The sequence below is a fragment of the Pollicipes pollicipes genome, unplaced genomic scaffold (assembly GCF_011947565.3).
Source record: "Pollicipes pollicipes isolate AB1234 unplaced genomic scaffold, Ppol_2.1 Scaffold_1600;HRSCAF=1878_pilon_pilon_pilon, whole genome shotgun sequence".
Lineage (NCBI taxonomy): Eukaryota > Metazoa > Arthropoda > Thecostraca > Pollicipedomorpha > Pollicipedidae > Pollicipes > Pollicipes pollicipes.
Window position 1 is genome coordinate 1,442,740 of NW_023595962.1, and position 27,701 is coordinate 1,470,440.

At 56.9% G+C, this 27,701-nt stretch overlaps 2 protein-coding genes across 2 annotated transcripts; one reads left to right on the forward strand and one right to left on the reverse strand.

Annotated features, from left to right (window-relative positions):
- Positions 1-4,647: 4,647 nt before the first annotated feature.
- Positions 4,648-12,803, reverse strand: LOC119090874 (isovaleryl-CoA dehydrogenase, mitochondrial). Its single transcript, XM_037213613.1, has 9 exons — positions 12,575-12,803; positions 12,238-12,327; positions 11,403-11,624; positions 10,708-10,869; positions 9,894-10,056; positions 8,747-8,840; positions 7,791-7,881; positions 6,625-6,793; positions 4,648-5,587 (listed from the first exon to the last, which is right to left on the reverse strand). Exons 1-9 carry the CDS (start codon positions 12,725-12,727, stop codon positions 5,454-5,456), a joined length of 1,278 nt encoding a protein of 425 aa, XP_037069508.1. The 5' UTR covers positions 12,728-12,803; the 3' UTR covers positions 4,648-5,453.
- Positions 12,804-13,492: 689 nt separating this feature from the next.
- On the forward strand, positions 13,493-26,602 carry LOC119092442 (RNA-binding protein lark). Its single transcript, XM_037215407.1, has 8 exons — positions 13,493-13,557; positions 17,904-18,081; positions 18,689-18,816; positions 21,152-21,269; positions 22,870-23,051; positions 23,678-23,870; positions 24,323-24,471; positions 26,545-26,602. Exons 2-8 carry the CDS (start codon positions 17,944-17,946, stop codon positions 26,576-26,578), a joined length of 942 nt encoding a protein of 313 aa, XP_037071302.1. The 5' UTR covers positions 13,493-13,557; positions 17,904-17,943; the 3' UTR covers positions 26,579-26,602.
- Positions 26,603-27,701: the final 1,099 nt, after the last annotated feature.

The window sequence follows — 27,701 nt, forward strand, 5'->3', positions numbered from 1 at the left end:
CCCAGCTGGTCACCCGCCGGCCTGCTGACGCCCTCAGTCGGCCTGTATCCCTCAGTCGGCCCGTATCCCTCTGTCGGGCTGTATCCCTCTGTCGGGCTGTATCCCTCTGTCGGGCTGCATCCCTCTGTCGGCCTGCATCCCTCAGTCGGCCTGTACCCCTCTATCGGCCCGTAGCCCTCTGTCGGGCTGTGTCTCTGTCGGGCCGTATCCCTCTGTCGGCCTGCATCCCCCTGTCGGCCTGTACCCCTCAGTCGGCCTGTATCCCTCAGTCGGCCTGTACCCCTCAGTCGGCCTGTATACCTCTGTCGGCCTGTGTCTCTCTGTCGGGCTGTGTCCCTCTGTCGGGCTGTATCCCTCTGTCGGCCTGTATCCCTCTGTCGGCCTGTATCCCTCTGTCGGCCTGTATCCCTCTGTCGGCCTGTATCCCTCTGTCGGGCTGTGTCCCTCTGTCGGCCTGTATCCCTCTGTCGGCCTGTATCCCTCTGTCGGCCTGTATCCCTCTGTCGGCCTGTATACCTCTGTCGGGCTGTGTCCCTCTGTCGGCCTGTATCCCTCTGTCGGCCTGTATCCCTCTGTCGGCCTGTATCCCTCTGTCGGCCTGTATCCCTCTGTCGGGCTGTGTCCCTCTGTCGGCCTGTCCCTCTGTCTCCGACGGCCTGCATCCTTCTGTCGGCCTGTATCCCTCTGTCGGCCTGTATCCCTCTGTCGGCCTGTATCCCTCTGTCGGCCTGTATCCCTCTGTCGGGCTGTGTCCCTCTGTCGGCCTGTCCCTCTGTCTCCGACGGCCTGCATCCCTCTGTCGGCCTGTATCCCTCTGTCGGCCTGTATCCCTCTGTCGGCCGTTATCGCTGCCCGACAGCGCCGATGTGTGGGCCGCGTGCCGTGTGTACCCGTGTGCGCGGGCGTCCGCCTGTGTCGCCGACTGACAGCCGCTGTGTGTGGGCAGGTGCCGCCGCCACGGCCGGTCGGACCGCCGTCGGTGCCGCCGCCGTCGCTGTTCCCCGGCTGGCAGCAGTTCGGCGCGCCGCCGCCGCCGCCGCCGCCGGCGCGGCCGCCGCAGCAGGCCGACCTCAGTCTGCTGGCGCAGGCCGGTCTGCCCAACCTGCTGGCGGCCGCCGCCGCCGCCGCCGCCCAGCTAGACGGCGCGGCCGACCGACCGGCGGAGAAGCGCCGGCCGATGATGAGGTGGTGAAGAGCGGAGAAGAAACGCGGCGGAGGGGAGCGGCGGCCGCGGCGGGGGACGCTTGGAGCGGGGGGGGGGGGGGGGCGGGGAGCTGCGGGTGGCCTGAATGGGGAGAGGAGCGGGCGGCACGCGGCGCCGCTCTGGGCTAGAGAGGCCGCTGCTGTCGACGTGTGGGTGCGAGCGCCAGCGTGTTTCCGTGTGCCGCGGCTCCAGCCCGCCGGCGACGGCGCGACGGCCGTCGGCGGGCCGCCCGGAGGGCGTGGCAGGCAGTCTCGCCGCCGAGACGTGCGGCAGACACTGGGCGGCGCCGGTGACGCGCGTGGCGCGGCGTTCTCGGCGAGTCGGCGCTGGATGACGCGGTGCTGCCGCAGCCGGCTGACCTTCTGACGTCAGCTGACGCGCAGCCGGGCCCGCCGCGTGGGGCGAGCGCGGCTGTGTACCCGCGCCGGCCGGCCGCATGGTAGTGCTGTACATAGTCGGCCTCTCTTTCTCCTCTCTCTTTCGCTCGCTGTGTACTGTCTGGCCGGCTTCTTAGTAGCGTGTCCGCCGCCGCCCGCCGCGTACTTGTACGCTTCAATACAGCTTGACTACGGCCGAACGCCGCCTCGTGTGCGTGCGGAGCCTGCCTGGCAGACTGGGGACCGGACGCGCGGAGCGGGACCGCGTGTGGTGAGTGGTGCGTCTACCAGACAAGAGCGCTAGGATCTGGCGCCCCCCCCCCCCCCCACACGAGGGCGCTGACTGACTGACACTGACCCCCACGCTGGGGTCAGGCGCACGCCCCGGACAACGGCGCGCTTCTCGAAGTCGGTCAGATAACTGAGTTGGAAGCTTCTGTAGTATTCATCCCGTTCGCAATAGGTAATCGTAGGGCGAAAAATGTCTTCCGTGGTGGATTTTCCGTCATTTTGGTGGTTTAAGCTGTGCGAGGTAGGTCTCGTGCCACCACGCCGGTGTCGCGCGTCGCCAGCCGAGACAAGTGGATCTCTTGGTTGGGATCTACCAAAAATAGGTGTCACGGAGGCGCCGCGCGCGGGCGGAACAAACCGCCGAAGGTTCGAGAAGACGCGCTTGGCCAGTCCAGCAATATTTTCCTCACCTATGTGCGTCAACAACAATTGTACTCGAGTCCTCAACAGTCGTCCGCATTTGGCCACTTCGGAAGCCTTTGTGGTCGGTGGGATCGACACAGCAGCGGCACCCAGCTGACCAGCTCCCCAGCTGACTGAATGAAACATCGCTGCCAGGCTTAGCTTCTCATTTCAGTGCAGCCCTGGCCGTGAAATGGCGTCCAAGCAGGGCGGAACAGCAAAGACAGCCGTGTAAACCAGGAGCCCAGTCAAGGGCGGCTATACACGCCACGTTAACTGACTCAGAATGCTCACGGCGCGCCTCAGCGCCGCCGCCGCGGCCCGTGCCCCGGTGGCCGCGGGCTACTGACACCAGCGCGAACACGGCCTGGCCTGGCGCCCTCCCAGCGGGGTCCGGTGCAGACTCGCGAGTCCAGACGCTGGCCCCGGCACACGGCGGTCGAGCTGCTGCAGACGGGCGCCGGCACCCGCGGGCGCTCCGCGGAGGGGTCCGTGCGGCCCTCGCAGCGTCGCCGGCGCGCCTGGACAAGACTCCCCGTTACACGTCCGTGCGGCGTGCGTGCATTGTGCGTCACATGCCGCCGTCCGTGCGTGCCACGCGCCGACGATGTCTCGGCCCGCGCGAGGCGCGTAGCATCTGACAGCTGAGCGAAAGACCCAGGGCTGTCGGACCGTCCGCACTGAGCCCGCCAGATGGCGGGAGTCGGCACGGTACCTCCAGGGAACGCTGATCAGGTCAGCGGCAATGACGCGACTCCCGCTCCAGCTGGGCGTGCTGTCCTTGCTGCGTCGTCGGCAAGCGTTTACGGCCAGGGTGTCCGGTCCCCGGTCCCGGTGTCCCTGGTGTCCGGTCCCCGCGTCCGGTCAGGGCTTGAGACGGCCGCGCCCGGCCGGAGGGGAGTTGGTGAACCCCCTGGGATCTCCAACTTCCAGACGCCGTATTAGAAACACAACGATACCATTTTGAGGGTCTCGCCAAATAAAAAATGCACAAAATATTCCACCTTAGGTCAACTGTGAGGTCACCAGAGGCCACGAAAAATAAAAACGGTCGTTTCGGTAAATGCGGTTAAAACCTATATTTACACCTCAAGACAAATTTCGAGGGCGCGGAAATAAGCGCTAAAAGGGTCAGGAGTCCATTCTAACCATTTCTATTCTCCCACATGGATCAGTTCAGATCAGGTCAGCGTACCACATTGCTGTGCCGGTAGATTGCAAGAACGGTACTTTTCTTCACGTCGTGTTTTTCACTTATTTGATTATATGCAACTGTGGACAAGAGTATTACAGACACAGAAAAACGCTATTTTAGGGTCACCTTGAGGTCATCTGAGGTCAACTTAGGTCAAATATATAAACCATCCAAATGAAAAAAATTAAGTGCTAGCAGGGTCTATGTGACCAGTACAATGTTCTTATGTGGTCAGAAATAGTGTACTGTACATCTACAGGTACTCTGGATCGTGAAGCTGTTGTCTGCATTGTGCATAGTCCCCTCCTGCCTGGCGATGCATTTATTACAAACTGAGAAGAGGTGCGTTGGTTCGTGAAATTAGACGCCATCAGCTTCGCGAGCACGATAAGGGGGTGGTTACACGCGCGATACTCGTTTATCTAGCCCCCCCCCCCCCGCTACTAGTAACAAAGGTAATTGACCTTTGACCTCACTTGTTCTTGCATGTCCTCACATGACCTATTATGACCTCATTAGGCATAATAATGATGTCACATGTTTTCGGTGGAGTATTCGAATTCTACGTCCGAAATTACCATACAAGGCTGCTTATCATGTGTTTTGCACGTGACGCCCATGGAGATGAGTCATGACCTGAGCCAAGGCCCTGTGCTCTGTGATCATATGCTGCATTCACACGAAAGTTGATGCTCTTTTCCTCATAAACAAACACCGAAACCACACAAAACACGTACAAATCTGTATTATTTACGAAAATTAGCAAACATTTACTTGAATCGAGATCTCTTACCTTGCCTTTTAAGAAAAATCTGAAATAAACAAACCGTGTGTCATCATTTTCCGCATCCACTGCACGTTTAAACAATGACAAATGAACCGCAAAAGAGTCACGTGTGGTCAAAATGTTCGGAGGTTAACCTCCTTAACCTGATTCAGGTCACTGATCCTGGTAGATCAAAACTTCAAACTCGCACCAAGGATGCCAAATGAATAGATGGACAGGCACTGAGAACATCATGTTGTAGCGAGCGTTCATTTTTGACCTATGCTCGAAAAACCGTGGTAGTAAGAAGTCAACTTACCCCGGCCGAACGCAGGCTAACGGCAGGCTTTCGTTGACATTCCACAGTTTTTCAGACTGAAATCTGCATTCCAAAAACATGCAAACAGCTCAATGTTTCTGAGAATACGTCTATTCAACGTCCTTTCAAAACAGTTTTATATTCCATCCGCCTAAGGAGTGGTTTGTAATTCACACACAGACACGGAAGACTATATCTATGCACGGCGATCTTGCAAAAAGCTCACCTAAAGGAATCTCACTATACGCTCTCAAACACAAAGCACGCACAGAAACCGCAACCTAGATAGAAACGAGCATTCTACCACCCGTATGTATTGCACTGGCTCCAATGACCGCTTCGAAACGCAACTAACAAAAATATAGCAGATCGGTATCATCATCGACGACGTACTTCTAAATGTCTCACTCAATACGCACTAACACATGTTATCACAAGCACCGAGACTTGGCATCCAGCGGTATATCTCCACACCCGTCCAGTTTCCGTACGTCTCGCAACACAGCTCCCGCCGACCACACGACCTCCTGACGTCTTGTCCGTTGTCTATCGACGCTTCCGAGCGAGTCAATCGCCGAGGTCACACTGCACCCACAGCTGCTAAGGTCATCACGAGGTCGACACGACACTGCGGTTCTATGGGTGCGTCAACTGCAGCAGTCACTTGACGCCCATCACCACGGGGCCTTGCTGTCGATAACGAACGAGACGAACGTACGAGGCACATCCAGCCATCTCTCGCCAGCGTTCGTCCCCAGCGATCTGCGTCCGCAGCAGCCCAGCCTTGACCTCAAGGGTACAGCAAGGGTCAGCCAGACGACCCCTGCCACCAGCCGGCGGTGCCGACCCCAGCACGCGCCCGCCTCCGCCCGCCGGCGTCGCCGCGGCCGGGCGGCGCTTCACTTGTACTCGGCGTTGAGCGCGCGCCCGATCACCAGTCGGCGCACCTCGCTGGTGCCGGCACCGATCTCGTACAGCTTGGCGTCTCGCACCAGCCGGCCAGTCGGGTACTCGTTGATGTAGCCGTTGCCGCCTGATGGAGCAGGGCGGCCGTCAAGAGGACGGGGCGGCCGTCAGAGGACGGGGCGGCCGTCAGAGGACGGGGCGGCCGTCAGAGGACGGGGCGGCCGTCAGAGGACGGGGCGGCCGTCGGAGGACGGGGCGCGGCGGCCGTCGGAGGACGGGCGCGCGGCCGTCGGAGGACGGGCGCGGCGGCCGTCGGAGGCGGGGCGCGGCGGCCGTCGGAGGACGCCGGCGGCCTCAGGCGGGGCCGGCCCCCGGAGGGCGGGGCGCGGCCCGTCGGAGGACGGGGCGCGGCGGCCGTCGGAGGACGGGGCGCGGCGGCCGTCGGAGGACGGGGCGCGGCGGCCGTCGGAGGACGGGGCCGCGGCGGCCGTCGGAGGACGGGGCGCGGCGGCCGTCGGAGGACGGGGCGCGGCGGCCGTCGGAGGACGGGGCGCGGCGGCCGTCGAGGACGGGGCGCGGCGGCCGTCGGAGGACGGGGCGCGGCGGCCGTCGGAGGACGGGGCGCGGCGGCCGTCGGAGGACGGGGCGCGGCGGCCGTCAGAGTGAGTGTTCGGGTCGGGGGAGTGTAGGAACCATATCAGCACGCCTCAAAGTGGCTGTTGCATATTATGCATATTATTTGGCAGGAGTCTACCGACAGTAGCAGGGTGTAGGTGTCACAAGATAGCAGAAGTTCAAAGACAGTGGGTGGCACAGGAATGTGTGTGTACGTTACAGGACAGCAGGAGTCAAGACAGTGGGCGTTACAATGCTAACCACTACAATGCTAACCTACAGCTACATCATGTCAATACAACCGTCATCTTGCGGGGCAAGGTCGTTCAACCGGTATCTCCCAGCATACTGAAGGTCACTAACAACACAAAACTTGCACACCATAATCCCCGGTCTGTTCGAACCATACCTTTACATAGCTTGCCTGGAATCGGGAAGACTGGCACACGCACTCTGAAGCCCCTCCCCCTTCCCCCGCCAAACCCCAACCCCGTCCGAGACGGCAGTACCGTCCGCTGGACGGCCGGGCGCAACAGCGCTTCCACCTACCGAGCGCCTGCACCGCCTGCAGCGCCACCTGGGTGGCTTTCTCGGCGCAGTACAGGATGACGCCTGCGCAGTCCTTGCCGGCCACGTGGCCGCGGTCGCAGGCACGCGCCACGCTGTACAGGTAGGCGCGGCAGGCGTTCGTGTCGCAGTACATGTCGGCCAGCTTGCCCTGCGGGGCGGGCACACGGTCAGAGCGGGCACGCCGTCAAAGCGGGCACGCTGTCAGAGCGGGCACGCTGTCAGAGCGGGCACGCCGTCAAAGCGGGCACGCTGTCAGAGTGGGCACGCTGTCAGAGCGGGCACGCTGTCGGAGCGGGCACAGTCAGTCAGTCAGGGAAGACAAACCCTCCGGGAGGGACAGGGGCGGGCACCGCAGGCGGCTGTCCGGCCCGGGCGTGGCGTACCCCGCGGCCAGGGCTCGCCCGCCTGCCGACTGGCTCCACCCCGCGGGGTCGCGGCAGGCGGACCGCCGGCCTGTGCTGCCGCTGATCTGCGTGGCGCGCCTCTGGCCCGGGACATATCGGTTCGCCCGGGCGGTGGCATTGTTACAGGTTTTTTTCGAAGGTTCCATCTTGCCAGTCGTTCAGCGCGGTATGCCTAAGCTTCCGTTAGTTGAGGTTCGAGTCATTTAACACTTTCTGCAAGTGAGAGCTAGCTCAGCCAAGGCTGTCGTTATACGATGACCTAAAACGTACGTTCATGCATGAGAATCAAGTACTCCAGGTCAAGGTCACACGAGGTCAAACCTAAAAAATACACGAAGCAGTCTAGCAAGCATCTTTAGTACACAATATCACCCTCGGTCATTGCATTAAGGGTGTAACACCAAGGTTAACGCCAGAGAGGTGATGGAATGAACTCAGGGGACATACCAGGATCCCATGGAAGCAGATATCACGTACTGATTACACCAGTTCCCCGGCACGCTCACGAAAAAAAAAAAACACGATGAGGCGACAAAAAGGCGATCAGGTTCTGTCCGACACACTCTGAAAAGTAAAAAAAAAGAAAAAAGAAAAAAGCCACCGGTAAAGCGAAGCACTGAAACAGCAGCTGCACGATGAAGCACTAGTCTGACCCCACGACCTAAGACCTGGCCCTTTGATCCGGTGACCCGGTGACCCCGTCCCGCGACCTGACGACCTAGCCTGGTGCCCCGGCCGCACCTGCATCAGCTGGAAGTGACCGATCGGCTGGCCGAACTGCTTGCGCTGGTGGCAGTAGTCGAACGTGACGTCACAGGCGGCCTGCATCAGTCTGCCGGCGGCAGCCGTGACGTCACACAGCGGGGACGTCATACAGCAGACATCAAACAGCGGTGGCGTCATACAGCCGACGTCAAACAACGGTGACGACAGACAGCGGTAACGTCAGACAGCGGTGACGATACACAGCGGTGACGTCAGACAGCGGTAACGTCAGACAGCGGTGACGGTAGACAGCGGTGACGTCAGACAGCGGCGACGCCCGACAGGCACGGCTCCAACAAATCCAATCCAGCCCTCCGCGTTCACAGCAGCGCCAGCCTGTCGCATACAAAGCAACGCGGCTTTCCGTGCGTTCGCAACGATGTGGGGCTTCGCTCGCTCGCTACGAGTAAAACATGGGGCGCTGTGTCGAAGACAAAAACAAACAAACAAACAAAAAACAAAAGCGAAAGACTAAAACGACACACCAAGCCGTGCAGCATAAGCACATCACAACGGAGTGACACGGATGCCGCGAGGGAGAGATGAGGATGCCACAGGAGTGATAATGGGTGACTGGGATGGCGACAGTGGTGAGAGTGGCATGGCCGGGACATGGGAACAGATCCCGGGAGCACCCGACGAGCGCGCCGCCGCGCGTCCCGCTGCTGGAGTTCGCGATGCGCCAGCCCCCGGACCGTGTGCTGAGCACGCCACGAGGTCGGATTTTGCCCACGACGGCGTCATCCCTCCGCCTGTCCAGTCTTTCGTCACGGCAGCTGCGCGGAGGCCCGGGTCAGTCGTCTCAGGCCTCGGCGCGAGCCCTCCAGCTCGGACGTAGCGGTCTAGGGTCGGGGCGCGTCGCCCCGGCGGCACCGGCGCGGTACGTGCCCCGATAGAGCGCGCCGCTCCGGCCGTACCGCCGAAGTACGTACCCGACGGGCCCTGCCGCCAGCACCAGCCGCTCCAGGTCCAGCCCGGTCATGAGCACGTAGACGCCCTTGCCCACCGCGCCCAGCACCTGAGAGTCTGTCGAAGACGGCAGGGTACACCGGGTCACCGCCAGGGGACACACACAAGAACACACACAAGCACATGCACACACACGCACAACACACACACACACACACACACACACACACACACACACACACACACACACACACACACACACACACGCGCGCGCGCGCGCGCGCACCGGCACCTAGTCCAGCACCTGGGAGCCTGCCGGGGATGGGGGGGGGGGGGGGCGGAGGAGGGAGCGGAGGGAGAGGGTGGGGGCCGGAGGAGAAGAGGCGGTTCGACTGAGCGAGCACACACCGGTGCAGGCGGCGGGCCGGCCGGGCCCGGGAAGGCCACGCGACAGGCGCGGGCGCACACAACACCCGCGCCCGTGAGAGGACGGAGAACGTCGTGCCGGGCAAGGCGCAACGGTGACTCGGGGGGGGGGGGGGGGGGGGGCAGCGGTCCGGTACGGATGGCGTAGTGACGCGAACCAAAATCTCTCGGTGGTCAAAGAGCTGGCCTGAAGGGCGCGCACAACGCATCACAGCTGCTTACAACGCAAATTCCATCTGGTAAAAATTCCGATTTCTGCCACGCGAGCAGAGCATTGTGGTCACAAAGTCGAGGTTTGCGCACGAGAACATTTCGAACAAAGAACGCAACTGTGAGGTCTTGCGCTCAGCCATGACACAGCGGACTCAGATGCTGAGGCGACGGTCTACCGGCACATCGTTCTCCGTCATGAGACCGGACCGAGATTAAAACCCTACATGGTAAGCACAGTGTTGAACAAACAACAATAGCTCACAACGTCGTGAATCACAGAATACCAAACGAACCAGAAAAACATGCCGAAACATTTCGCGTGTTCAACTTAAGACGGGCCTTTCAGTAGGCCCCAGCCAATCGTTTTAGCGACTGGCTGGTGCCCACGGACCAGCCAGTAAGCACGGACCCCTGAGTGACTTTTTTATTTTCCTCCAACTCCTTTAAACACGTCCGCCCCGCTGCGAGCAGGGCGAACCCCAGCTCTCACCACCCCCGCCTGGGCACGCGCCGGCGCCCGCCCGCCCTCACCGGGCACGAAGCAGTCCTCGAACACGAGCTCACAGGTGGGCGAGCCACGCATGCCCAGCTTGTCCAGCTTCGGCGAGGTCGAGAAGCCGGGCTGTCCGCGCTCAATCACGAACGCCGTGATGCCGTGCTGCGGCTTGCTTGTCAGGTCCGTCTTGGCGTACACCTGCGGCGACCCGGGTCACCGGTCACCAGGGGGAGAGAACTAGGATGCCAAGGCCATCAGGGAGAAACGTGTCGCTGTCCACTCTGGGTCCGGGCTGGGAGAGCGGCCGTCTAGCAGGGGCGACAGCAACGAAGATGGAATAGCGTGGCGTGAGCTACTGCATGCTGCCCAGCTACTTTTCGGCCGTTATAATTACAGGCACGGACATCTGTTTCTGTAATGATAACGGCCGACTGTAATTACATCTGTAATTATAATCTCACTGCTTTCTGGCGTCACAAGCGACACAGCAGCCCTCACAGGAAGATGAAAGAAGTGAGACCGTAAAACGTCAGGACAAATTAGCCTGGATTAGGCTGATCCAGAAGGACAGGGCTGGGATAGGCAGATCCAGAACGACCGGCCCAAATTAGCCAGATCCGGATGGAGTCGGCCCGGATTAGCCAGATCCAGGAGCCGGCCGTGTTAGCCAGATCCTGGAGCCGGCCGGGCTAGCCAGATCCAGGAGCCGGCCGTGTTAGCCAGATCAAGGAGCCGGCCGTGTTAGCCAGATCAAGGAGCCGGCCGTGTCAGCCCGATCCAGGACCGGGTCATCCCGACCAGACCACTGCCGCCGACCAGCCGTCACCAGCCCCGCCCCGGGCGCCTCACCACCAGCACGTCGGCGACGGGACCGTTGGTGATCCAGAACTTGGTGCCGTTCAGGACGTAGCCGTCGCCCTTGCGCTCGGCGCGCGTCTTCATGGACACGACGTCCGAGCCGCTGCCCGCCTCCGACATCGCCAGCGCGCCGAAGTGCTCGCCGGAGCATAGCTGCGGGCCGCGCGCGGCGTCAGAGAACGCGCGGGGCACGCGGCGAAGACCGAACACGGACCATAGCTGTGGGTCGCGCGCGGCGTCAGAGAACGCGCGGGGCACGCGGCGAAGACCGAACACGGACCAAGCGCCACAATGGCGGCACGCTTGAAGATGGTGAGAATGGTCGTAGGCGTCCGTGTCGCCGAGTAAGACATCAGATACAGGGGTCTGTCGCGAACCACCGCCTACCGAAACACATATGCGTTGTATTTTGATTAGGTTGACGACACTCATAAGACTGCTTATCTAAAGGTTGTCACCGACGCTGCATTATTGACACCACCATCACACCGCGCCTCATGACCGGGACAGCACTACATCCACCGACGTAAATAGCCCGAGTTCGCTCCCCCCACCCCCTCAGTGCCGTCAACCCGCATCCTGCTCCTCTGCCCTGTCCCGTCTCTGTGCCGCACCTATTCTGCCCGCGTGACCGGCCTCTTCCCACCCCCCCCCCCCCCCTCCCCTCGAGCCACCGGCGCCGTCACCTTGGGCAGGTAGCGCTCCTTCTGCTGTGTCGTGCCGTGCCGGTTGATCTGGTTGACGCAGAGGTTGGAGTGCGCGCCGTAGCTGAGCGCCACGCCGCCGGCGGCGCGCGACATCTCCTCCATCACCAGGCAGTGGTCCAGGTAGCCCATCCCGGAGCCGCCGAAGTCGGCGCTGGCCGTGATGCCCAGCAGGCCCATCTCGCCCAGCTGGCGCCAAAACTCCTGCGGCGGCAGCCCAGTCAGCACTGTGCCGCTGCCTGACTTTATGCTGCACCCCTGGTGATTTGCAATGCTAGTGCCTCTTGTGAATGTCACCAGTTCCTTAGCCAATGAAGAGGGCATGATGTGAATACCTTCCCTGGGAATTTTAAATTCCCCTGGATAGGATCTGAATCCATCATCCTTGTTTCACAGAACAAACATGCTGTGTGGCTAGCATATGTATCTATATATTTACACACAAACACACACAAAAAAACACACATGTATCCCCTTGCCTCTCCTCTCCCTTTCTCTCCCTCTCCCTCACTCTTCCTCCCCTCCCCTCCCTGATCAAACTCCATGTTATATAAGCACTAATATTTAACTATCAGGGTTGGATCCAAAATATATTAAGTATTATTCCATGCTGCCATGGTCTCACTTATTCTGTGAGGTATGACAGGATACCAGTGAGCATAAAAAGTACATCCACTCCCCCAAAGGCCTATGCAACAGTGCACTAAACTCCACCCTTGTGTGTGCAAACCAAACTCAGGCCAGGCCAAGTCATGCTGAAATTGTTTTTGGGCATACATGGGCTGAAATGTGTTCCTGATGTTGCATATCCATTTACCTTTCTCTTATCCCAATCATCTTTCTTGTCAATTTCATCTGCATAAGGAGCCAGCTCCTTCTGGAAAAATCCCTTCACACTTTGCCGCAGCTGAGAACAAAGTTGAGTGCTCATGTCAACCAGCATACCACCACAGTACATCTAGTACATATATATATTCTTGAATAAAACCCTGACATTCTTGCAAGAATGAGGGTTGTAGTATGTACCCTGTGAATAGGCAATGCATTCAAATTGGATACTTTTGCCCATGCTACTTGTTTCAGTTTTAATGATATCATATACAAGATGAAGTCAGAATTCCTGCGATGAAGTGTGATTTTCAAAAAAAACATACCTGTTGCTGATCCTCATTCAACCCGAACATCACATCATCGACCTCATATAGAGAGAAGCACCTTACTGATGTTGGACTAACTTTATGTGGTACGCATGCCTGCCTGAGGGAGGCTGACATGCGCAGCAAATTGCTGCAGCGGAACAAAGACATCCTTTTACTGACAAAAGCAACCAAAAGTGATTAATATCCCTGCTGCCCTCCCCGGCGCTGTCCCGGCCTCAATACAACAGCGTCGCTGATTTTAATGCTGGAATACCATGAGGCCCCCGAAAGAAGAAGAACTGAGCTATGAACAGCATATGCGTAAAAGGCATAGACACATCTATGGTCTCCTACATGCGTTTTTCATACGTTTTGAAAGTCAATATTTCACGTAATAATTACCCTTGCGACTTGGGCAAAGAGCCTGACGAAAAACCCAACCAGGGCTCAGCCTCTGTAACTGAATATGAAACTGCACTCGTGATGTCCAACTTGAATGCATATTGTAGGCATGTACTGCAGTTGGATACAGTGTTCCATTTAAGCAGTACAAACCAAGTTGAATTCACCGTAGTGCGTAATAATTTGAAGTGCTCGCATTTTTTCTGATGTTTGACATCGTCGGCGTTCCCCCCCTCCACCCACCTTGTGTCAACCAAGTACTAGAGTATTGCACAAATGATGACATACAGTACATATCGCACAAACGACAAACTTTAAGCAAAAGTGGTCACTTTATCTACAGGGTCGTATTAAAAATGTCTTTGGTGCTAAGATGGGAGCAACATTTTGTTCGGCTTTGGTCACTGCATGCCTTTGATTGCACAACTTGTTAAGAAAAAATAAATTGTTGTATGTCGACAGTAGTTTAGTGATACATGTCCATTTCCAATCATCGCCAGCTGAATATTTGCGAACAATCGTTCGCGCGTGGCGTTGTTTGGCGTCTGCGACGTTACGTGGGCGGTTGGTACGTGTTAGATTGCGTACGTTCTAAGGTAAGCGAGGGTAATTGGAGCGAATGATGTATGGTTGTGTGTTGTGTGACGTTTGTAAACTATATGCATCATCTTTGTTACAATCAAACATGTATTTTTTCTTTTCGCTTTCTGTTGAAGTCAATTTGACTTTTGACATTTCTGCCGCCTTTGGTTTGCGTTTGTGCTGTTAGCGTCATTTCCGTTATGTTGGTCTATTATTTGGAATTTTGCTGCTGCATTTAGTTAACCCTTATTATCTTGGTTCTTAACAGCATGCACCTGGTCGTGCTATGCTTATTTATGGTGTTTAATTCACCGATAAGCTGAGGAATGATCCTCCACATTCCATGTATTCACCATGTATGACTGCATCATCTGTTGACCCTTCTGCTGAAAATGCATGTGTAACCAAACATGTCTGGCATGGCAGTATGGCTGTTCATTGAATTTCATATTGCCCTATATGTTTTACTGTAATACTCTTTCCTTTGGGTCCACAACATCAACAAGAGTAATTAAACATTACCTCACACTAACAGAGTGTGCTCAACCTACTGGTGTTTTTGATTTATTGGTGAGGGGTATCACTGCATCAAGACAATGCACCACTGGTGATCAGCAAATGATAATGCTGATTTTTGATGAGTCATTAAAAGTGTGGATTATCACTGGCTTAGGCCTTGCACACTGCCTAAAATATCACATGCTTAGCAAATGACTGGTTGGCAGGTATGTGAATAAAATTGCTAGATGCATAAAATAGGTGTCTTGTGATCTGCTGATGTTAATGTTGTATGTAATTTTTTTACAGGGTTCTGTTGAATGAGACCATGCTGGGAAGTATCAGACCCTGGGCTGTGATGTCAGTTGCTGGACGTGACATCTAAATGAAATTTAATATATGATCATAAGATGTGGAGTATGCTCTCTGAGTAATGATGTTAGGGAGAGGGGAGCTCTTATTAGGCTCAATCTCAAGAAAAAGCTGCTCATTATAGTCACCCTAAAATATTCAACCTAGAGGTAAAGCTAAATTATATCAGGGTAGATGATACTAGATGTCACTTGATCTTCTCTTAAGCTTAGCTAAATGGACACAGTTTTTACATGTGTCCCAAGGTATTTTGGTATAGCCAACAGCCCCATGTGGTTTGAATATTACAGGTATTCTTTTTCTTCATTATTTGGCAGCATCTTGGCTACAAAATATGGTGTGGTGAAAGGGGACTGTGCAAGGATAGTACAAATGTCATGAGTAATTTTCCTGGAAAATTTGGCCTGTAAGGAAAGTGCAGTAATGATTGCAGAATACCTACTGCCATTGCAATGCTGCCTCTGTGCTATGCACAATCTACCCTGGGCACAGCTAGCAGATAGGCCTGGCCAGGCCCAGTCGACAAATCTACTCGGTCTGTCAGGTGCCCATGTACATGGGTTTTTGACAAACCCATGCATGTGCCTGGGTTACCTCTCTACTCACAGCTGTTGTAGTTTGTTCACTTGGACTGGGGAACAGTGCTGCTAAGCACTCCTCTGCCAGTATTTCCATGAATGGCACTCTGCCAAGATTTGATGGTGCCTCATCAGGTTCAGGTTTGAGTTGGGCTGCGCTCGTGAACTCGCTTTTGCCCGCAGGCTTGACATGGCTTAATTTGGGCTTGTGGGGCTGCTCTGCATGTGTCTGTAAGTGCTGGGGATGCCCCTGCCTGGTAGTAGAGGTATCATGCTGTCAGGGGTTAGCAATTACATGCACTTGGGCCAGAAGGTCTTATCTGCCTGTAGGCTCTGTCTTGGGCACCTTGACTTCATGTTGAGGCATGATTCTTCAGCTTTGGGTGCATAGCCCACCTGCTTGGATCTCAGGGCACTCACGCACCAAAGCTGGAGGTGCCACTGCTCTTGGAGTCTGGAGTTTGCTTCTACCTCAGCTTGAGGCCTCTGACTGAGCCAGGAATGCAGCCTTACCCCGGGGTTGGGTGTGGTGGGGGGCATTTGTCGCCCCACGTGGGCTTGTGGCACCTTTGACCTGAGCAGGGTATCTATATGTTATCCTCCTGGATTCAACATGGGCTATTCGACTAGGTTTGAAGATTCCAATCTTCATGGGTTTTGTGATGCTCCACTTGTGGATTTTGGTAACAGGGGTACTTTAATCAGGTTGAAGGACACCTAAGTTTCCAGATGTTAGCTAGATCCTCTTGTGCACCAATCCTCTCACAGCCACATGTTTAGTGTTATGGTTTACAATTATGTTGGCTGTTTTGGGATGCTAATTGGGGTTAGACCTATCTACCTGTCTACCTATGACATATGCTGCAATGTTAGTCCAAAGATCCTCAAAGGTTGTCATGCATCAGCAATAATCTTCCAGGATGGCTTTTACCATTGGTGTCACAGAATGATGTCATGTAAAGATATATTATTTTCAGTTTTTCATTTCCAAAACAGCATTTTGATTTCATTTGCTCATCCCATATATGGATAATTTTCTTGGTTATTACTCCCAAAAATGTAATGCTTATAAGATATTTAAGTTACAAACACAAACTCAGTTTTTGTGGTTTGAATATTGATGGTTTATTTAATAACATGAATGCTCTCTAATGCATTCTCAGGTGTTGGACAATTTGACCCTCAAAGGTTTTCCCAGAATAACTTCTGAGAAATGCAGTGAAATCACACCAAACTTTACATAGGCAGTACAGTCCACCCACCTGTGGCAGGTTATGTTTGGTTTGCTTTAGACGCCTGCTATTTCGACCTGGAATTCTTTTGTTTAACACGCGCCCAGGTGACTGGCCAGGTACCCTTCCCTCGGGTGGGGGTGGGGGTATGTTTGACCCCCCTGAGATCTCGGGAGCCAAGAAAGCTAGAGACTCCAAATTTACAGGGCATGTTGATGTGTATGTGAAGGCACGTAGGTCAAAATTTTGCATTCATAAGTCATGACACAAAAGTTCAAATGAGGTCAAGTTCCAGTTGGTCTCCAAAGTGCTCCCAGAATGTAGATAACTGTTTCTAAGCAAAACGTCACATTCTAGTTCAAGGGCAGTGACCTTTTTGACCTTTTGAAGGTCAAGCAGACCAAAATCATACAAGATTGCTTTGAGTTTTGCATTTGACTAAGTGACAAAGATAAAGGCAGGCAGTATGTTCCTAAAACAAAAAAATGTGTGGGCGCCAAATGACCACCGCAGTCGGCGCGCCCCTAAACTCCAATAAACAACAACAAAATCCTAAAAAAATGTTGACCTGGGTCATTTTAGGTCAATGACCTATTTTGACCCCTAAGAAGTCCATGGAAGCTGTAGAATGTGGTTGCTGCTATCAATAAACTTAAGTGAGCACCAGAAACTATCCCATACAGCAAGCCCTGGAGTAAGAAAACAGGTTGGTTTTGATCTTGGTATGACCATACCTGAACTTAGGTCAATGTAATTCGCTCATTCAACTGTTGTGTTGCCCAAGAAAGCATCTCAGAGATGTATGGCTTCATCTAACACTCTGTTGATCAAATTGAAGGATTCCCAAGAAATTGCCTTCGCTGAAACCATGGCCTGACTTTGACCTGCCATCGGTCAGCGACCTTACATGGTACATATAAATTTTTGATGTGAAATTATTTGCTATTCAATTTTCTACAGCTTTGCAAACTTTGGAAACCATTCTGGAAAAACCTTGTGGGGGTCAATTTGACCCCGCCCCCCCACCCGAGCGCGTGTTAATGGTGGGTGCATGGCTTACACGAGCACTGCTGAGCATGAGTTTTGACCCCAGAAATGATCCATCCGTAATTGTCAAATTACATTTGTACCCCCCCCCCCCCAAAAAAAGAACCCGCATGGCATTTGCTGTGTGACACCAGCTTGCTCCATGTTTTTTTTTAAAGTGCTGGAAGGTCCACCATACAGGAGATTGTCTCAAATTTTCATCAGAGAATGTCTTTGCATGCCTTGCCATAAACTCAGAGCTCAACTCAACCCAACATGGCCTTCAAATTAGCAAACTCAACCTGTGTCATTAACTCATTTTCCATGTCATTAAGAGTGTCATGGATTACCAAGAGGAAGGCTGAGAGTACACAGTGGTTGCATTGCCCTATAAAGGGGGAAGCAGAGCGTCTCCAGTGGCCAGCCTGCAGCCACACTCCAGCCATTGCAGCTGCTGTGCTAGCCTTCTCCCTGGCAGGTGCAGTCTCTACCCCAGCAGATAACCCACTCTGTTCCTGACAGGGGCTGTTTCTTCCTTAGCAGGTGACCCACTCTCTCCTCAACAGGGGCTGTTTCTTCCCTAGCAGGTGACCCGCCCCTTCCCTGGCGGAGGCCGTCTGTTTCTCAGTGGGTGACCTGCTCTCTTCCCGGCAGGGGCCGTCTCTACCCCAATTCCGTCACAATTGCTGCCACAATGCCGGTCAAGTCGGGGACGGTGAAGATCTTTCTGGGCAACCTGAGCGACGCCGCCACCCCCGACACCGTGCGCCCGCTGTTCGAGGCGTTCGGCAAGGTCGTCGAAGCTGACGTCATCAAGAACTATGGCTTTGTGGTGAGTGCCCCGGGCAATGCGACGGCACCTCTGGGCTTGCTCGTGTGTGTGTGTGTGGTTGTGGTTGTCGGTGTGGGTGTGTGTTGGTGCTTGTGTGGCGGTTGTTGACTGGAGGGATTGGTGACACTGAGAGTTTTCCGATTTGATTTTGGGGATAACCAGCCAAACATTGTTTCCTTGTTCCTGGCCATGATGCAATTGAGCAAAGTGCCGGCATTATGAGAGTAACACTGGGTGACGGTCATCTCCCATTGGACTTGTGCTAACATCAAGAGGTTGCAGAATTATTTGAGCAAAAATAGAAAATTTCATGGACAAAAGAAGGTATTATGTAGAGGAGGTAAGTGCTGCAACTTTTTATTTATGTTAACCCAAAGTGTTACGGCCAAAAGCCCATTCCTTGTGAACAAAGGTTTTGAGTGTGCCATAAGTAAGTCTGTCTCTGCCCCACATCTGACCGGTCTCTCTGCCCCATGTCTGCCCTGTCTCTCCACCCATGTCTGACCTGTCCCTCTGCCCCATATCTGACTCGTCTCTCCGCCCCATGTCTGCTCTGTCTCCACCCCATGTCTGACCTGACTCATCTCTCCTCCCATGTCCACTGCAGCACATGGAGGACGAGTCGGAAGCAAAGCGCGCCATCGCTGCGCTCAACGGTCGCGAGGTGTGCGGCAAGGCCATGGTGGTAGAGCTCAGCACAGGACTGAACAAGCGCGGCATGGCGCGGCGCGGCAGGTGAGTGCGCCGCTGCTGACATCTAGCGGCGTCGTGGGAAGGTGGAGTCATGGTGCTGGCGCTAGGGGGATAGGGAACGTGGAGTTATGGTGCTGACATTTGGGCGTGATGGGGAAGGTGGAGTTATGGCGGTGACAACTAGCGTCGTGATGGAAAAGGTAGAGTTGTGGTGCTGACGTCTTGGGGGACGATAGCGAAGGTGGCGATATTGTAGTGACATCTATCTGGACAACGGGCAGGCTTTAACATGTGGTGACATCTAACGGTGCTCCGGGGAAGCTGCGATCCGCCGAAATCCAAACAACAGGCGAATCCCCTAGCAGAGTCTGCAGCCAGGGGGAACACAGATAACAGGAAATAGTCTGTTCCTGGACTTCCACAAGGCTTTTGAAGAATGTGCTTTAGAGGCTTGGAAATACTTAATATAGTGGTAACATATCTATAATATATTGAGAATATAGCATCTATTTGGAATAAAGCAAATAAGAAAACAATTGTCGTGGATAATTGCACATACCTCTCAACTGTTCCACTGAATTCATTTCATGTAAGGTATAGTGGAGATGTCAAACACTACTTAAGACACTTGCTTGGGCGCTTGGGCTCCCTGGAGTGTCTGGCTCTTGTGTAGAAATGGCCACTGGAAAGAACACATTTTCCACCATAACATACGGGCTGAATGCGGAACGGAACACACACGAAAAGCTTAGAAAAGCAACCCATGAGATTGTAACTGACACCGGCTCTTTTGTTGAAGACTGTTCTTCGGTACTCTCTTTTTCATGCATTTGACACAGTACGCATTCATCCGTCCCAATTGGTCAGTTGGATAGGGCGCCTGCCTTCTGACTCACCCACCCATGGCGGGGTGAGTTCGAGTCACTCTGGGCGCTCGGTGTATGGCCTTGACGGCTATGACCTGCGACCGGTGGCAGCGGTCGCGATAAAGGCCCGTTGACGTCAGAGGGCAGGACGGACCGTGCCGGGCATTGCGGCACGTTAAGCCTTCGCCACCGAATTCTGCCGTTCACATGAAGTGGCGCAATCAGATGGTAGGTGTCAAGGCTCACACAACAAGCACCGCTGAGCGTGAGCTCTGATCCCGGAAATACACCCATTCAAAAGGTTCGGATTAATTCTGTAGCATTCCAAGCCTCCGTCGTTTCTCATTAGCGCTTGGGCGGCGGCAGCGGGTCGGGTGGAGACCATAAAGGCCATAGATCGATTCAGGTCAGCACCATACGCCGTTGAAAGCGCTGTGACCGGGGCCGTTGCCGGTGGGTAGATGTAGCAGGTGCTGCATGGAGTAAAATTTGCTGTATGAGGTGGAAGTTGCCTCTGCCGCTGCTGCAGTCCTCCTCTCCCCCTCCCCCCCCCCCCCATCACATAGCAGCTGTGTTCTTAAGTGCCAGACAGGTGAGCAGTTTGGCAAATATGTTTTGGGGAGGTTTGAGACGAGCCGAATTAATGTTCAGCTCTGCCCAAAAACAAACAATGTTTTCTTTAATGGGTTAGGACCAACGTTCTTTTCAAAGTTGGAGGGGAGGAATGCTTGTAGCCCCCCCCCCGCCCCCCCACTGGACAGGAAACTACACCCATGCGTCCGAGTGAATTGTATATGGGTCAGCAGCGGCCTGGATGGTTCAGCAGGGGCCTGGGTGGGGTCGTCATGTTGCGCCAGCATCTGTTCCCCAGGCGGGAGTGATAATACCTTGGCCCCGCAGTACCCAATATCTTAAGTGTCCATGTGTGCAATGTGGGGCTTGCATGCCATTTCAACCACAACACTGGTTTGATGTGTGCTGGGGAATCAGCAACAGGTGTGCAATGTTTTGAGCATTGGATTCTAGCTGCTCTCCAGGCTCAGAAAGTTTAGTGTTGTGTGGATGCAACATGTGCAGAAATGGTAGAGCAAAGCTTTTCATCACACTTATGGAACCTGAAACCGTCACACTTATGAAACTTTCAGAATTGCAAGCTGCTGATTTTCCACTGTCTTTGGCGACGGTCATGTATCACCGAAACCAGCTAGTGCATGGTATTTGGAATGGATTTGGAATGGCTAGTGCTACTAAGGAATGGACGCTAAGTGCCAGTGTTGTACAGAGTGCAAGGCCATCAGGTTTCGCTGCGCGTTTTAATTATAATTTTCTGACTGAAAAGCGAAACTAACTTTCCGACTCTGCTCCTGCCCCATTCCCCTCGTGAGCTGGACCGGCACCGTGGTCCCATCGTGGCCTCTGACCTCCGGGTGACCCCGGCGGGTCGGCCGTGCGAGCGCAACGCCTCGTCTCCGTCTGACCGGCAGCCAACCGAGTGGTGCGCATGCCGCCAGGTGCAAGATCTTCGTGGGCAACATCCACAAGGACACGCAGCTGGACGAGCTGCGCAGCCTGTTCTCCGCCCACGGGACTGTCGTGGAGGCCGACATCATCTCCAACTACGCCTTTGTGGTGCGTCGCTGCCGGCCGATGGCCTGGTGGTGGGCGGTGGGCGGTGGGTGAGGTGCGGTGGTGACGTGCGGTGAGGCGAGGTGATGAGGTGCGGTAGCGAGGTGAAGTGAGGTGGGGTGAGATGGGGTGGGGTGGGGTGGGGTGGGGTGGGGTGAGGCGAGACGAGACGAGGTGGGGTGAGTTGGGGTGGGGTGAAGTGAAGTGAGGTGAGTTGGGGTGCGGTGAGGTGAGGTGAGGTGAGAGGTGAGGTGGGGTGAAGTGAGGTAGGGTGAGGTCAGGTGAGGTGTGGTGGGGTGAGGTGAGGTGAGGTCAGGTGAGGCGAGGTGGAGGTTCAGTGTGATGACTCGGGTGTGACGTGATGTGACGTGGCGTGACGCGGTGACGACACGGTGACTTGGCGTGAAATGTGGTAGTGTGATGTGAGGACATGGTGGTGTGATATGATACCATGGTGTGATGTGGCATGTTGACATGACGTCACGGCATGGTGATCAGTCGTTGTAACATCAGGGGTGTAATTTCTCATTCACTTGTGGAGGGGGGTGTCCTTCTCATACCTCCCCCATCCCAACGTATTCTGCGAAGTCCTTGTAGGACATTCCATCATCATAATGGCGGGATGATCATGTGATGCTGTGATGAGTCTTGACATGCTGGCACGACCATGTGGATAACTGATGTGATTTACGACATCGTGATGGTGTGACACAAGGGTGTGATGTTCCATGTGTCTTATAACAATATGATGGCATGATGATAATGTAACGTGACGATTTGACTTCATGACGTGGTAATAACGGACAGGTTTTGATATAAAACCATGATGGTATGGCATGATGATAATGTAATGTGATGATTTGACTTCATGACATGGTAGCAACAGATGTACAGTGTAATAAGCTGACAGGGTGTGACATGGTTATTCACCTTGAGATGTTAAGATGACACATTAACTCGTTGCGCTGATGTCATGACCACCCGCACGCAGCGGTGCAATGAACCTTGACCATGACTAGTTCCTTGATACAGCCTTGACTGCAGTATACATGACCATAGTGACCCAGACTGTAGTGACATGGTTGTGCTATAAATGTGACCTCAGTGACCTTGACTGTAGTGGCATGGTTGTGCTTGTCCTGCTGCAGTACACAATAAATGTGGCCTTAGTGACCTTGGCTGTAGTGGCCTGGTTATTCTGCATAACACAGAAGTTTGAGCGACGTGACCTTGGTTGCAGTCACAGGGCATATAATGTCTTGGCTGTGATGAATGACTGAGGTGATAACTCCAGCCAGCCGTGGCTTCGACCTCTGACCCGTGACCTGACCCGTGGCCCAGAGCATGGACCACACATTCCTGGTTCTGTATGATGACATTGGAATGCTGAGACCTGCCCCCCTGAGCTCTGACCTTTACACACTTAATCTCTGACCTTGACCCTTATCTGCCCCTGATACTAACCACCACCCACTCTATTACCATCTGACCCATGGCCTCTGATCCCATGAACCCATGACCAGACGACCCCTGATCTCTGACCCCCATTACCCATGACCTCTAACCCCCATAACCTCTGACCCCTGACCCCGGCCTCCGGCAGCACATGGAGGGCGAGGAACAGGCTCAGGCGGCCATCGACGCCCTGAACGGCTACCAGCTGCACGGACAGGACATCCGCGTGCAGATGTCCACCAGCAGCGTGCGGCCTGTGCCTGGCATGGACAAGGCCGACATGTGCTTCCGCTGCGGCAGCCACGGCCACTGGAGCAAGGACTGTGGACGGTCAGTGCGGAGGCGGCGGTCGGGATGGAGCGGTGTGGCTGCACGTGCGTGGAGTGGAGCGGGGTGAAGGATGGGCGTGTCGTTTTTGGTCTTGTGTGGAAATGTTCCGCGATGTGATCAATAGTGGAGGGGGGATGGAAGGGGGTCGAGTGTGTGTATGTGGGCGTTTTGTTGTCGTTGTTCGGTGGGCACGCACCGGGGCGCTCAGTTGGAGCCGCCGCGGTCTCGTGCTAATCGGTGCACCGCCCCGCTTTATCTCTGTGGGCCTGTCCGTGGTGCTCCACTCCGTCCTGAGCTCGCGGAGTCCGCCGACCCCTCGTGAACCTTGGCGACCTCCGCCGACCCTGTATGTGTTCCGGCTGACCCTGTGCGACCTCCGGACCGTGTTCGGCCACTGGTGATTCCCCGTGGCTCCTGCTGACACTTCGTGACCTCCCCTCACCCGGCGTGACCCCTGCTGGCCCTGCGTGGTCCCTGTTGATCAAGTATAACCCCTCGTGACCCCTGCCGGCCCTACGTGACCCCTTTTGATCACGTATGACCCCGCGAGACCCCTGCTGGCTCTGTGTGACCCCTGTTGATCACGTGTGACCCCGCTTGACCCCTCGTCGGCCGCGCACCCACAGGCAGGACCTGGTGGGGTACGGCGCGCCGGCCGGACCGGCTGACGCCTGGGCAGGCTACCAGGCGGCGGCGGCGTCGGCCGGCGCCCGCGAGCGCGCCCGCTACGCGCCGTACCCGGCGTACGCGCCGCCACCGCCCGCCTACCGCCGCGACGTCTACTACGACCCGGCCGCCAGACGTGACACCTACTACGAGGTCAGGCGCCGGCCGGCGGCTGTGGGGGCGAGCCGAGCTGTGCGCGTGGCGGCGGTGGTGACGGCTGTGGTGTGGTCGGCGGTAGCGATGAGGGCTGCGGCGGCGTTGTTCAGTTGCGTTCTGCTGTCGCGCGATCGCAGTGACTCGGCGGCACTGCAGGGTTCCGAGCTGATGGGTCGGTTAAGCCGGGAGCTTTTACTTCAAGTCTGGCAGGTAAACGTGCATGCTTCCAAGGCGACGGCTGTTTAGCTGCAGTGGCCAAAGGTACCAAAGCTATAGCTTTGTGGCGATAAGCAAGCCCCAGGCTAAAGGAGTATGCGAAAGTCGTGCATGCCCGCAGCCTGCCGTTGCTCGCCGCGAGCGACCGTGCCATTGCGGAGGTGCTGGCACGCAACGCGCCACCGTCGTGCCGACACCGCTATGACGCCGTGCCGCCGCCGCCTCCACCGCAGGGCTATTACGACACGTACGACGCGTACGACCTGTACGACCGGCGTCGAGCGGCGGCGCTGCCTCCGATGCACGACCCGTACGGGCCGCCGCCGCGGCGTTACGACACGGAGGAGCCGCTGTACGACAGACGCGGCCCGGCCTCCTACAGGTTAGTCAGGTCACTGTGAGAGGTCGGTCAGGTCACTGGTGACAGGTCAGTCGGACCCCGCCCCAGCAACAGGTCAGTCAGGCCCCTAGCGACACGTCAGTTGGGCCCCCAGTGACAGGTCAGCCAGGCCCCTGCCCTAACAACAGGTCAGTCAGCCCTCTAGCGGCATGTCAGTCAGGCCCCTGGTGACAGGTCAGTCAGGCCCTGATGACAGGTCAGTCAGGCCCCTTAGCGACATGTCGGTCAGGCCCCTGATGACGGGTCAGTCAGGCCCCTGGTGGCAGGTTAGTTAGGCCCTGATGACAGGTCAGCCAGGGCCCTGGTGACAGGTCAGTCAGGCCCCTTAGCGACATGTCGGTCAGGCCCCTGATGATAGGTCAGTCAGGCCGTAGCGACGGGTCAGTCAGGCCCCTGGTGACAGGTCAGTCAGGCCCCTGGTGGCAGGTTAGTTAGGCCCCTGGTGACAGGTCAGCCAGGCCCCTGACAGGTCAGTCAGGCCCCTGGTGACAGGTCAGTCAGGCCCTAGCGACGGGTCAGTCAGGCCCCTGGTGACAGGTCAGTCAGGTCCCTGGTGACAGGTCAGTCAGGCCCCTGGTAACAGGTCAGTCAGGCCCCTGGTGGCGAGGGGCGTCAGAGCGCGAGGGCGTGGAAGCGCAGCGTCTAGTTTTATGTTTCGTCTGAAAGTGATGGCGCCCGTACCTCTGGGACGGCGCAATCTCTCGCCTGGCCGTCTTCAGTCACACCCGCGCCTGCTCGCCCGCCTTGATCTTATCCGTGAGGGCATCACAGCCTCGCCGATCACACACGCGGGCAGGGCACTGTTGTGTTGCCCGCGTGCCTGCACGGCTTTCGCGTGTGGTGAGTTGGTCTGGCTGCACCCTCTTGCAAACGGACGGGGTGGAACGCAGTGCGGGCGCGGTTGGAGGGACTGCCGGGCTTGTTTTGTAAGTGTTGAGACCTGAGATAGCTTTTCAATCGCTGCATGCGTCGAAGGTCATCGTGTCACATCTGGTTGCTTGGGTGCCATTCGCTAGGCGGCAGGTGGCGCGGGTAAATGATTGAGCGTTTTCCATGTCACAGTAATTTCGCACTTGGCACTGTCACGCGCGACCTCTTAGTGCACTGCACGTTCTCTTTGTCCTTTGATCGTCTTAACACTGGCGTGTGCTCCTCTGCGTGCTAATCCACTGGCGTACCGTCCCGCGTCGCATGCAGCGCCGTCTGGTGCCGTCGCCTCGCGCTGGCCGCTGTGGCGCGCTGTGACCCCCGCCACCGAACATGCACGGCGCGGCCGGCCGACCCCGGCTCCTCCCTGGCGTTTCAGTTAGCGGGCGGCACCTGCGCGCGTCGTGGAGGTGTCGCTAGCGCCTCCCGGGCGGCGGCGGCGGTGTGTGGCGCCTGAGGTGGGCCGCGCGCGCCCCCCCGGCGGACGCTTGCGGCGCGAGTTGGCGTCGGTCGGTGCGGTGCGGTGCGGTGTGGTGCGGTGCGGTGCAGTGTGGTCTAGTGCGGTGTGGTGCGGTACGGTGCGGTGCGGTGCGGTGCGGTGCGGTGCGGTGCGGTATGGTGTGGTGCGGTGTGGTGCCGTCGGCTGTTGGGCGTGGCCCTGCTTGTGTCCACGCCGGCGGCTGTGGACACTGGCGTGGCCGGTATGTCGTCTCCTCTCCTCGGGGCGCTGGCGGCGTGCATGGCTTGCCTGCGTTCGCTGTCCATTCTCCCCTCTCTCTATGTGGATGTGTTTGTGTGTGTGTGTGCGTGCGCGCGCGTGTGCGTCGGTGTCTGTCGATGTGTGCGTGTGTGTGTGGTGTGTATGTGCCCAGCTAACTGACTGCGGACGGTCCGCCGGCGGTCCGGCGTGTGGGGCGGTCACGTGCGGCCGGCGTCCGTCCGGTGACGAGTCGTGTTCAGCGCGCCGCCCGCGGCCCGACAGATGTGGCGCCGGCGTCGCCCGCGGGTCCCGCCAGATGAGACCCGGCCCGCGCCCCGCCCCGTCTCGCCCCGCGTGAGCCGGCCGCGCGCGGCGCGGCGCGGCGCGGCTCGGCCGCCCTCTGACGCGCACCCGTCTGGCCTCCGCAGAGTCGCGCCCGCCGCACCGCGCCGCATGTACTAACCGCGCCGCCGGGATCGCCACCACCGCGCCGCCGCCGTCGCCGCCGCGCGCCCGGGCCGGTCTGGAGTCACGCTCGCCACCACCGCGCCGTCGCCGCCGCTGCGCGCCGCCGGGCAGGGTCGCGCGCTGCGGTCGGCGTCTCGGTCCCCCGCCTCGCCTTCAGACGGTCGGCGGCGCTGCGGGGAGCGCCGGCCGCCCCTCCCCGATCGTGTGCCGCGGCCGCCTGTCGGTGGCGGTCCGCACTGCAAGTGTACAGCGTCACCGTTAGATGGCGGTAGCGTCTCACCGCGCTGGGTTATTTACGGTTTGCTTGTGCTTCTGCGCGCACTTTGGTCTATTGCATCCGGTCGTGTTTGTTTTTCCAATAAACGGTTCGGGGCAGACTGTTGTTTCTGGGAGGATCACTGCAGACGTGGAAGCTGCCAGCTGCAGCCACCGACGCGCATGACCTCGCCCCACATGCTCGCAACGCCCCACGACCCCGCGCGTAGGGGCAGTCGTGGATGTCACCAGTGGAAGCTGGCGAGAGCGCGCCGGACGGGAACATTTCCAGAGTGGGCCTTGTGCCACGTGTTTCCGTGAAGTGCACGTTTGACACGTGTTCGCATTGATATGCCATCCTAAGGTCAGATGTTCCCCGGCTTCCAGTTGACCCCTGCACTCTGAGCCGCCTCCTAACGCCACACAACCAGGGTAGACCGCACACCCTAAGGCCCAAATCACCCCCCCCCCCCCCCCTTCTCCCCATCTCACAGACGTCGTCACTGCCATGCCGGCTACGATAAGCCGGCCCAATGGCGGCTTATCGTAGCCGGTGTGGCGGGAGTCCGTGTCCGGCTCGAGCGCCTGCGCGATCCCCACGCGGCTCCCCGTCCATGGCGGCGTCCCAGACCCGTGATGACCTGCATGTGGCGCCCTTTTCACGCTCGGCTCCACCACGCTTCCTATCCCTCTTATTTGTCCCAGAGCACCGCCATGGCTGGCGAGGATCGAAAGAGCTCCCGGCTCATCAGTGTGTGCGAAGGTGAGGGATGCACTCACAGGAGTGTTAAGAGTGCGGATGCACTCACCGGAGTGTTAAAAAGTGCGGGATGCACTCACAGGAGTGTTAAAAGGTGCGGGA